The sequence below is a fragment of the Centrocercus urophasianus genome, unplaced genomic scaffold (assembly GCF_019232065.1).
Source record: "Centrocercus urophasianus isolate 14NV4802_14NV808 unplaced genomic scaffold, USGS_Curo_1.0 seq_9, whole genome shotgun sequence".
Lineage (NCBI taxonomy): Eukaryota > Metazoa > Chordata > Aves > Galliformes > Phasianidae > Centrocercus > Centrocercus urophasianus.
In genome coordinates, this window is record NW_024885532.1 from 26,889,622 (window position 1) to 26,902,076 (window position 12,455).

The following is a 12,455-nucleotide window of genomic DNA, read 5'->3' on the forward strand; positions in this document are numbered from 1 at the left end:
TGTGGCAGGGCGTGATCCAACACAGTTGCCCGGTAGGCTCAGAAGGGACCAAAGGCACGAGGATTTCACACAGATTTTAAGATTCCCTTGTGGTTGCTTGCTGGCCTGGCCTATCCAAACCTACTTGTCTTCATCCAATTGCTGTGGATGTGCCCAGTTGCCAGCATGCAGTTTCTTACCCTGCAGCATATTACCCATACTACCCAGGGTAGCTAATTTATCTCTTCAATCAAGAGATCTTGGATTACTTCATGGAGGGCACAAGGCTTCCACAGGGACATCTAGAGTAGAGAACTGAAATTCATTCTGGTGTGAGGCATGACCTGCAGCTCCTTTGGCTGCTTTGCTGTATGTCCTGCAAGATTTCTGCTGGGTCATTGGCTTCTTGGTGGGAACCTGCATGAAGGCAGAACTGAGCTGTAGGAGGGGAGAGGAAAGGGAGAAATGGAGCTGGAGAGATGAGATGTTCCCTGCACCTGAAGATGTGCAGGAGAGATGTGTTTCCTTTTAAAGACTCAGTGACCTCTTTCTGCCTTTTGTTTGGTATCCTGCATTTTCTGAAGATGGCTGTAACCATGGCTTGCCATCTTGAATGTTAAAGAGATTTCAGCCCTCATTTTATGCTCCCGGGTTCAAATGTAGACATATGAAGGCTGTTTAATCTCATAAGCAAGTGTTCTGGTTTGCAGAGCACCCACATCTTCAGCTGAAGTCACTGGGAACAGCCAGCTGTCTCCTCCTTTACACCCCACAGGAGGGAACTAGATAGACAAGTTCTTGCTCCTTTTGCTCTTAGTCATATTGTTGTGAAATAGCTTCCGTAGAGCCCAAGCGTACCCAGATATTCTTCATGGAAATGCTTGGGACCTTTGGCTGCTTGTCCAAGGCAGATCCCTCTGCTCAATCAGATCTCTACATAGATAAAACCCGTGATATCAGTCCTACCTGTCCTCCACAGTCCTTTTTTGCAGATTTCCAGAATGTAAACCCTGTGAATGCTCCCTTCCCTACTCCTCACAGGGTTTCACAAGTCACTGAGGGCTCGGTTAGCACAGATGGCTGAGGCTCTTGGTGCAGGAGAGCCTTTATGTCAATCTTATTTTACTAACAATTTCCCACAGCAATGTGCAATGAAAGCCTTTTAGGAAAAACAGTTTTGAATGCAATATGACTTGAACACAATGAAATGCTAATGAGATTCCACGGAAAACTGCTAACATGAGATATATAGAAAGTTTTGTGTGTGAAACTTATCCTCCTATAGGGATTTGCCCATAGGGAGGAAGGGTCTGTCTCTAGGCCTGCTGTCAGTCCAAGTGGGAAACACTTCTGGAAGTTTTCCCTTTTGAGTGTTTTATTGACAGTCTGTGTGACCTATTGATCTATATTTCACTCGCCAAGCTGTGTATTGCATTCAGTGATACTAAATCTGCCAAAGATGTCTGCTGCATTAACTCTGTAATGGAATAAGTAGCCCTTCAGGCAGGCCTCCCTGATGTCTGTCTGGGGCCTTAGGTGTCAGGTGTGAAGCCTACGTGCTGAGCTGCAGCCAGGCCTGTGGCTGGAGCTACTTTGTCACATGGGGTTCTTGTTGGCCAGGCTAGCTTGTTCTTGTACCCAGCTAACTCTCAGCATCACAGGTTGCCTTTGGTTCTATGACTTGAGACACACGATGCAACTAGGCAGCAGATCTCAGTGCACAAGATATGGATCCTGGTGTCAGGATTAAACCTTGCAGATCTGCCTAAGGGAGCCAACCTCCCTTCATTTCTGTGCATCCCAGCAGGGAATGAAGCTATCGGGGACTGTGCTGAGTCTGGAGATGTTGACTGGATGTTGTGTTGTGTTGAGGGACATGGTTTAGTAGGAGCTATTGGGAATAGGTGAACGGTTGGACTGGGTGATCTTTTAGGTCTTTTCCAACCTTGGTGATTCTATGATTCTATGATTCTATGAGTGCCGCAGAGCTGGGCCCACATCTCCTGCTAGGCAGATGGGACGTGCTACATGATTTGCCTTATGCATTTTGCATGTATGTGCTGTAAATGTACATCTTGAACTCAAAAAGCATATTCCTTTCCACCAACTTAAGTTACTTCCAGGGTAGCCTCCTCACCAGCCTTTAGCATCAGATCCTAGGTGGAGCAACTGTTCTTTAGAAGTATCCTTATTCAAAACATTCTTAATATCTAACTAAGCAAATCTTTTTCCTAAAATGGGTATTTGGGAATTGCTCCAAGAACACCAGTGATTGATAACAAGATTACAGTATCTGATTAGTGTGGATATAAACTTCAGGCCAGCAATGAAGCTGGAATTCTTTTCTAGTCCCCTTCTTCCTTTGTGAAGTGTTTGTTCTGGAGGCACTTGGCTGCATGCTTTGTATTAGAGACGAGTCAGCGTTTATTTTAAAAGCAGGAACTCTATTTTTTGCGTATTTCCAACTGTTCCATTTTTAGAAACACCGATGGGCTTTGCTACAGTTTCTCTGGGAATGGTGAGTATGTGAAGAATGCAGGACAGACTGTCTATAAAATGGGGAGAACCAGAGCCACAAGAAGGCATGTTAGCTCTCCAAGGCAGGTTGATGCACCTCACCGTCATACCCCACTGTCTCCTGCCTTCTCCCCATGAATACATCATCAAAACTTCCCCATGGCATGCATACTCCTTAGCCTCTTATCTCAGGAAGGTGGAAGGCAGTTGAGAGATGAGCACTTTGTCAGGGCTGCTGGTTGGAGGAAGCCAGGCCACGGGAAGGGATAAGGGGAATTGGTCTTCTTCCTTCATTGGGGGAGCAGGGCGTGAGGTAGAGGAGAGGGTGTATCCTCTGAGGTTACATCTCAGAGACTTCACTGTGGCCCAGCCAGAGAATATACTTTGGTCAACTCTATATAAACATGGCAGTCGCTGGTTTCCTTTAAAATTTAATAGCGAGGAAGGAAACCCGGTCAAAGAGAGATCGTAGTGATAAATTGGTCCAGTTTCATATTTTTGCACAGATCTTGGTTATGGTAATTTTGTGTGGTGCTTTCAAATATTGTGGGAGGTTTTCAAAGGCACAAATTAGTGTGAATTTCTAGTCCTGTGTTTTTGGTGAGCATGTTTATCCTGAGCAGTGAGATGCAGGAGCACTGCCCAAGTTTGCCCAGGGCTTGAAACAGTGCAACCATGTTAGCATAGTGCTGCACCTGAAAAGAGAAGCTCTTTGGCTTGATCACAATAGAGGGCCGTAGGGCCAGAAGGATTTTCAGGAGGCTTTCTAGTCAATTCTTCCTTCTTAAGGCCAGCACAGTTGTTCTTCAAGAAAACTGTGTAAGTCTGGGAGGCTCTGGAGTCCCCTCCTTGCTTCAAAAGCAACCTGGACATGGTCCTGAGCACTGTGCTCTGGATGTCCCTCCTGGAGCTGGGGTTGGGCCAGGTGTCCTCCAGCGTTGCTTTCCTCTAATGTGCTCTGATACTGTAATTGCTCTCTCCGACCTCCAACAGCAGATCCCAACACTTAGTTCTTTACTGTTAGCTACTTTCCTCGTCTCTTCACATGAAAGATAGATTGCTGCTATCCTGCTTGCACATTTTGCACATTTGCGTACTCCTGCCATGTCCGTGACCCTCCCTTCTTCCTGTCTAACACAGTTTTGCTGCTTCTGGTACTCAAAAGATGAAGTAATTCAGTATTCAGTGTGCAGCTGTACTGTGTCTTGTAGATGTGCATGTTCAGAGTGGTCCCACTGCAGGAATTAGCTCATCCCTTCCCAGGGCATCACGGACATACCAGAAGTGAGCAGGGTATTCACTTTTCTGTTGTGACTGAATCTGTGCCTCTTAAACACAGCCTCAAGTGCTTGGCTTATGGAAATTTATGTAACTGTGTTAAGTCGCATGGTTTACATGCCAGAATGTGTCCCTCCTTATAGCAAATGAATGTGTTATTCCTGACCAGAGAAGCTGGACTATGCCTAGTAGCTGAGGTAATATTTGAGAGGTTCCACAAGCTCAGTGAGATTATTTGGAAGTCACAGATGTTTAGACACTGGCATCAGATTTTGTCTTCATTTTAACCTGGAAGCAGCAAATGCATTGAAGTCTCCACAGTGCAGAGGAGTGGACAGAGAGGCACAAAGTGCTGTGGGATTTGCTCTTTAGTATCAATGGCTTCACTTAAAATTCAGTGTAGAAAAACCTTCAGAACAAATTGAAATAAACAAGAAAATAAGTTTCAGAAGTTTGCATTATTCATTTAAGCTTATAGGAATAAACAATGAGATATTGCCAGGGCTGTGTGAAACATGGACAAATTTGAGTCTCAAGTACTTTACCTCATATCATCACAGCTGTTTTCAGTGGAGCACTCCAGGGTCAAACCAGGAAGAAATTTAGTTTCTTAATTAAAAAAACAAAAAAAAAACCCACCTCCTTTACATCCCATTTAATTAAAACCCTGGGTGTCAGGTTCTGTGGTTGTGGAAGAGCTTGGTAACAGTGTGATGAATAATTCATTCACTATTTTTTGTTGGGTGCAAAAGACAGTGGTTTTGGATGGGTTCATAACAACAACCTTGTCTTGCTGGTCCCCATCACAAGAAGAACCCTGGAGGATCCCAAACTAAACCATGGGTGTCACAAATGAACCGGAGTCTTCTGTAGGTGATTTGCATGCATAAAGAGTAACATGGGGCAGCTGTTACTGAGCTGTGAGCTGCTTACAGGAGCAGCAGAAAATGTGTGTGTGTGTGTGTGTGTGTGTAGCTTATATATGCATTCCCATGACACTCTTCAGAAGTAAACACATGGGTAAAAACCTCTCTGCCCTGCACTGAACATCTGTGCTTGCAAAAGCCTGTGCTAGTGCAGGATTTGTGCTTCAGGGTGTGGGAGCACACCCAGGGTAAGGTCAGGGAAGTTCTTCGCTCATTTGGGACCTGAAGAATTTGTAAACAATCTTTTATTTATTTATTTAAAAAACCCTTCCCCCTGCTGAGGTGTGGGAGATCCATGCAGCAAACAACAATGGTGATGTGACAAAGGAAGATCTTTGCCACCCTGAGCCCTCAGTGTATGCTGACTGCTATCAGGTCTCTATTACAGCAGTATCAGCTCTGAGAAAACCCACAGGCTTTTCTCTTTTGTAGTAGGAAGCAATAACTAAATCAGTACTAGGTAAAAATAACTAATCATGTGTGTTTGTAACATTCCCTTTTAACGTAGTTTGACTAAAATAATTTTCTCCCTTCCAATTCTGTTGTGGTTTAGTCACTGAGCTGTAGACTTCCAGTTATAATTGTCCCAGTCTTCCATTTTCCAGCTGCGTGCAATCTCTAAGAACTGCACAGCTTATGTCTAGACGACCCTCTGAGAAATCTCTCTCTGTGGCCTTACTTAGCTGCTGCAATGACACCGAGACTGATGATGTCAGCCATTTTCGAGACTGATAGCCGTGCCTTTCATGGCTTAGTTAGCGGAGGCTGGGCAGACTCTTGGAGTTTTATGCTGAGACCAGATGCATACACACATCTGCATACATACCCATGCACAGCTAGTCTTCTGAGGATGATTAGGCACCGTGCTTTCATGTGGTAGTGTTATAAGCCTGTTTTCACCAGCATTTCATCAGTTTTTCTTTTAGGCTTCTGCATGCAGCTTAGAGTTGGAATTTAATGAGGACTGATACAATTCCACTGAAATTGGATTAGCGGGAAACTTCAGCAACACAGTGGCCTGCACAGATGTGTTGCTGGGGGATGATGCAAAGCTTCTCCAACACAGCAAGTCCTTTACAGATTAAGCCAAACCTAAATTTCTCCAAATCTTTCCACAGTGTCAGCATATTGCCGTGTGAGATACTGAGGAGGACATGTTCAATTTCCATGAGCTCTGGAACCCTTCCTACTGACTTCAGCAGGCCTTCACTCAGGTCAGCTAACAGCAAGCACATGATAACAGTGTTTCTTCTGCTTTTCTCTGACTATGATATATCAGGCTTTTCAGCAGTACAGTGGAAGTTACTGTAGAGGAACATGTTTCTCCTATTGACCTGAGGGCCTAAAAGCAAGTTCAACTCTTGCAGGTGAAAAACAGGCTTAGGAATAGGAGGAAGAATTCCAGTCCCTTCTGCTCTCTGTCCATAGCAGTCATTCAAATCTGCAGTGAGACTCATCTCACTCAACACCCATTGTTTGAATTGCCTGATTTTGCTGATTATTTCTAAGGTGACAGTGAGGTGGAATGCATCACGCCATGTACACACACCTTTTTCTGCTTCTTATTTAGGTATTTCGGGGTGAGTAGGTCAGATATGAGTGTCAACAGTTTGGACATGTATATGTGGCCAAGTGAATTCTACCCCAGGGCTGCCTCCAAACTAGTAAATCAAACATGCCTAATACTGTTCTTGGCCTTGAGCCCAACTGGGATGGAGATGCTTGCTTCCATGCAGTAGTTGAGTCACCCTCCTAAACCAGGTCACTCTCTGCAGACTTCATACTTTGAGTGATTGCTGGACCCTTCTAACTCCTTAATCATGCACAAGAAACATTAGATTGGTATTGGCACAATCAAAGCCATTTCCGTTACTGTGGTAACAGTTTACACTATTCATAATCATTTTTTCATGCTTAGAAATGTTCCCCAGCACTGTTTAATCTACTAGCATAGACATGGTAAAGGTAGGCACCTGTGCGGGGAGAACAGAACACATGAACTAGGCTAAGATATTTCCAATCCCATCTTTTCCTGTTCCTTTAGACCACAGAAACATAAGGGTGGGTCCATGTTCGCATGATGTATGTCTTCTGTCTCTTCCATAAAGCACAGTTTCATAACTTAAGTTATATAAGTTTCATAACTTAGGCTGAGCTTGATAATGGAATAAAGAAAGCATGGAAGATTGACCATGTTTGGTCTTCACTGTCACTTACCAGACAGATAGACAAAGCTTTCCATGTTGCCCCAGAAGAAGGAATTGTGTTAATGAGGTTCCCTAAAGGATGTGTAACTCATCCTCACAATCGTGCCTTGTTTAGTCACCAAAGGAAATACAAGCAACCATCATGGTATGGCCCAGGGCTTTATGTGAATGCTGGCGATATAGGTCAAAACTGTAAGGCTTCCTTCTGTTTTCAAGTCCAGAGCATCAAGAAACAAGATTGGTCATCAGTCCAGCAAATATATCAAACAGTTTTAAAACATTTCAGCATTGGAAGTTTCCAGTCTGATGGGCAAGTTGCCTGGTACAAGAGGCATACAGTTTAAACAACCACTCTCCTAAGAGATCATTAAAATTAAATTGTGGATTAACATCTCTATCTTTACAGCCCTGGAGCAGAGTGGCTGCCTAGGTATTTCATAATGGAGTATCTAAACCTAGCAGCACATGGCTTAGTCTGCTGAATAATATACAGTATTATATAATGAAATAATACTAAACTAGGTTGTTCTGATAATGATGTTATTTGAAAATTTCAGTATCTTTAATGCCACTTATGTTTTGAATGTCAGTTCGATTTGGGGAGAAAAAAGATTTCAGAAGAAACTAGGGGGAGAACGATAGGAAATTGTGCAATATACTTATCTGAGACTACATCACATGGTCTGCAAAGCACTGCTTTTGCTTTTATACACATACCCTTGGCGACTCTCCCACTAGCAACAATAGTGCTTAGACTCATACTGATGTCACTGTTGAGTTATTTAATTTGACCGAAAGAGATTAATGTGTTTATTTAAAACCTTGGTCAAAATGGAAAAGAAAATCTTGGGACAATACTTTTACGTGGACGTGTATGTTTTCATATCTGATGATTGCAGTGTCGCATTAACTTATCAGGGGCAGCTGTTGACACACACTAACGCCCCGGAGACCCCCTCAGATAAGAGCTGGAAGCCATTTTCCCTGTCAGCCTGGAGCAGAGACTTCCATACCACTGCTGGTGCTGTGGGCTTTCATCCCAGGCTGTCTTCTCTTGCTGCTGCCTCCAGGGCCGATCCACAGCCATCCCAGCATTGTTTTATTTTCTCGCGTGAGGATGTGGTTTGGTGCAGCCAAGTAATGACAGCAGCGCAGTGGCATGTGGAAGCCAGCAGGTTGTGATGGGGCAGCAGGGGACAGACACTGCAACTGCACAGACTACATAGAAGGTGCTGGGCTCTGTGGGCCGAGCCTCCTCCCTCTAAGGCATTAGACTTACTATGTTTTACATGGGTTGCTCCAAAAGTAATGCCTTTTATGTATTTCCATGGAAATTACAATAGATTCAAAGAGCACAATAACGCTATTTGATAGAGCAAATTCTCAATGACAAAACACTATTTTTCAACAGTCACCACCATTAGTTATGTATTTTTGCCAGCCATGAACAAGAGCCAGCATGCCATACTTGTAAAAATCAGCACCAGCAGAGGGACCCAATGTCACTGTAACCACTGCTGAAACGCACCACCCACTGCCTCATTGTGCTCACATCCACTGTTTGGGCTCTATAAACCTACAGCTAGTGTCAGTGGGTGCCATTTTTTCCACATCAAGGAATTCTGTGAGACGCCTTTGCTTCACACACTCCCATATCAGACACCATTTTCTCACACTGCCCCTAAGTTGCCATCTGTCACACGTCAACAAAATGTAACGAGATATTGATGGGAAGGTTCAACCTCTACTGCCATACCACCAACATTTACCTCTGATGTCCTGGGCCAACATCATAAAATAGGAAGCATTACTTTCAAGCAGCCCTAGTACTAGCAGATCAATGGTATCTCCCTGTAGTAAATAATTCTGAACTTTTTTAATTTTTCACTTGTACCCTCTAAATGTTTGGAACAAACTTCAGTTTGATTAAGAGGCATCAGCAACTCTCCAGTTAAATACTCCAGGTCATTGTGTGTTTACAAACACAGAGGGGAAAAGAAATCCAGAATCTGAAGTTTCTCTTTGCTGGGATGAGTTTGGGAATGGAATCGATTCATGGAATCGATTATTGATTATTCAGCGGTGCAAGCATGGTGATTGTTGCTGTGGGTGTCTCTTGACAGTTGAGGACAGCCAGACTTACACGTAGAACAATAGTATAGAAATTGCATAAACCACATCCTTGATGTGGTGGCTGCATGAAGCAAGGTGGGCCTGCTTTTCCTGCAAGTTTTGTAGTCCCTCTGTCCATGTTTTCATGTTAGCTCATGTCCCCTGATGCATAGAGCATAAATCTCCAGATGGAATAGCAGCTGCTACTTGGGCTTGTGACATGCCAGAGAGTCACCTTTGTGGTAGGTAGTCATTACTCTACAGCAAACATAACAGGTTGCCTGGGCAGCCCTGGTACCTCAGGCCGTGTGTGCATATCCTGCAGTACAGAATCTCAGAACATCCCAAGTTGGAAAGGATCCACAAAGATCTTTGAGTCCAACTCCTGGCTCCACATAGGACTACCTAAAAATTAAACCATATGTCTGAGAGCGTTGTCCAAGTGCTTCTTGAGCTGTGGAGTGTGCTGCGGAGTTGTGCAGTGCTGAGGGTGTCAGACTCTGCCAAAGAACCAGGCTTTGGGATTGGCATCCTGTCTCAACATGTTCTGCCTGTGTTTGCACTCCGTGTCCCCATGTGCCCTTTGAACTTTTCCAATAGCTGTGCATTTTAAAAAAACTGCAGAATAACATTGTGAAGCTCTGCTGCTCTCAGCACCAGCAATATCTGTCTATTCAGTGGCTGGGAAGGACTCAAGTCCTCCCACAAAGGCAGTTGTGGCGCTGCTTCTGTGGAGGCATCCAGTTTAGCTGCCCTCATCTCCTGCTTTAAGTGCTTTGTACAGCCCTTTGGACTTGATATGTGCAGGGGGTCCATGAAGTATATTTAAAACAGTAAATAGCTTGACATAGAGGGACGCTTTCCCTCAAAGTTCTAGTCAGTGGAAATATATCATTTTCATCTAAAATTAGACTGGCTCCAGCTACATTAAGGAAAAAAAGAATAGAAAAGAAAGAAAGAAAGAAAAAAGTAAAATAAAAACAAAGAAAAACCCTCAAGAATTAAACTCTTTCTGTTGGACTCTGTCAGATGTAGCAACTCCTAGCAGAAATAACCCAGGATCCATCCAGCACAAACTGCGTCCAAAAGCCTGTGATTTTCATCCAAAAAACTTCGAGTTGTTGGAGGCAGCCAAATGAACTGGCTGGGCAAACAAGATTTTCTCTTGCATGTGAGACAATGTAAATAAGCTTAGAGAATAGTGATAGATCTTTCAAAGGCACTAAATGGGAATTGTTGAATTGAAAAAGAATTTTGCAGTTAATATTGTACAACTCTTGACAAGTAAAATGAGATTGGAGGGGCAGAGGGAAAGTTGAATTCAGAAAAATATTCTACTCATTACTCCCATACAATTTGTTATTACAAATTAATTTTTTTAGAAGATGCTTGAGCTGAAGCTTAAAGCTTTTGCGTTAAATGTAATCCCAACCCTGCAGTAATTTGCCTACTGCACTTAAGTCCAAGTGCAAATGAAAGTGACTGGATACTTAATGCTTGCTGAGGCTCAAGTCTAAAACAAGCGTGGAGGCTAGTAAGGAGGAGAGACTTGGACCCAAAATTAACAGCAGAAGAAACAAACAGAAAGACATTGAAAACTGAATACACATTTTGAATCATTTATCTTTCAACATATTTTACTGAAGCAACAATGAAAGGAGCGTGTGAAGTTTAACTATGCATTGTGTTGTTATTCCAGGCTTCAGCAGCTTCTTGATGTTTGGAGAGTTCTGAGACCAGCCTTTTGGACTACTTGTAACCAGCACCTAAGGCTACAGAAACTTAGGTCTGGAAGAACCTCTTTCTGAAGGAAACATCCATCTCAATATTGCGAAAACTCTGTCCAGGCCTTACAAGGCAGGAGAGTGATTTGTGCTTCTGCTGACACTGGTGTGTAATCTCTGCTTCTTATGCACTCCAGCACCCCTATCAGTTCCTTGTTCTCCTTCACCAGCCCTGCAGTGAAAAGGCTGCTGGGCTGGAAACAAGGAGATGAAGAGGAAAAGTGGGCAGAAAAAGCTGTTGATTCCTTGGTGAAGAAACTAAAGAAGAAAAAAGGTGCCATGGAAGAACTGGAAAGGGCTCTAAGCTGCCCAGGTCAGCCCAGTAAATGTGTCACAATCCCACGTTCCTTGGATGGGCGGCTGCAGGTGTCTCACCGCAAGGGGCTCCCCCATGTCATATACTGCAGAGTGTGGCGCTGGCCTGATTTACAGTCTCACCATGAATTGAAGCCACTGGAATGTTGTGAGTTCCCATTTGGCTCAAAACAGAAAGAAGTGTGCATTAACCCCTACCATTACCGGCGGGTGGAAACTCCAGGTAATTATATCATCTCTGAATGATTCACATCTCTGTTAGCTCTTGTGCTGGCAGGTCTGTACCTAATGCATTCTAATGAGTTCTTTGAGACCTGAAAAAGTAGGCTCTGTTTGATGGTGAAGGACCTTGGCTTTTTCCCTGTCTAGCATCACAGATACCAGCTGTGAAGAGAAGGATCCTGGCTGGGGCCCTTGCTCCATTGCACCCCCAAGAATCTTGTCCAGGGTGCTGAAAGCAAGGCTCCTCTCTGTGGACATGGCTGTTGGCCACCTCCTAATCCTACCCCCGTAGGCTGCTGTCAAGGGTATGTCTGTGAGCTTGAAGGCTAGGCACTGGCTTAGTCTTATCACCTTGGCTGGATTTATGCCACAGTCTGAAAGCCAAAAATAACTCATTGATTCACAGGAAAAATGTATCTCTAGCTTTCTCTGTAAAGATCAGAGTTGCAATAAGATGGTTTCTGTTGCTATGGATGTGAAACCAGGTTAGCTGATTCTTGTTAAAATGCTTGATGGTCTGCATTCAGTGGGATTTAATTATCTCAGTGGGTGGTTTATATGAAATAAATTCCCCAACTTCTCATAAAACTTTGAATTTTTCAGTTGATGATTCTCTGTAGACTAGACTTGCTCAGCATTGAAAACTTATGACCTTACTGAAGGGTCATTTAGTTGGGCTTTTTGTCAATGAAACAGCTATTGGAGAGTTGTAGTATTCAGTGTCGACTTCTATAGGACTGGCAGTGATCTCAAGTGGTCATCTTGTTCCTCTCTCCTCCTACTCTCAAAACAGAACAAATTGCCAGGTACATTCCTGACAGATGTTTTCCTAATTAGCACTAAAAATCCCATGTGATAGAGGCTCCACAACCTCCCCAGGCAAGTGAATCTATTGCTTTGCTATCTTTACAGTTCAAAGTGATTTCTAATGTCTAACCTTTCTCTCTTTGCTGCCAAAAATCATGGTAATTTAATTTACTAATGGATATGGTTGGTAAGTGTATACTTATTATTCTGTGATTACTCTTTGTCTGGCATGAACTTTACTATGAGGTGACATTAGCATCAGATAAGTGAACTGTGGGATGTTTCTTTTCACACAGATGAAATAAGGG

At 43.5% G+C, this 12,455-nt stretch overlaps 1 protein-coding gene across 6 annotated transcripts in view; it reads left to right on the forward strand.

The window, feature by feature from the left end:
- The window catches only part of SMAD9 (SMAD family member 9), a 62,187-nt gene that overhangs the window by 24,820 nt on the left and 24,912 nt on the right, over positions 1–12,455 (forward strand). For all 6 annotated transcript variants that reach the window (XM_042838718.1, XM_042838717.1, XM_042838722.1 and 3 more), the window contains 2 exons: positions 5,819–5,914; positions 10,719–11,341. In XM_042838718.1, coding sequence (XP_042694652.1) covers positions 10,930–11,341 — 412 coding nt within the window. In that variant the 5' untranslated portion in view covers positions 5,819–5,914; positions 10,719–10,929. The remainder of the gene's footprint in view (positions 1–5,818; positions 5,915–10,718; positions 11,342–12,455) is intronic.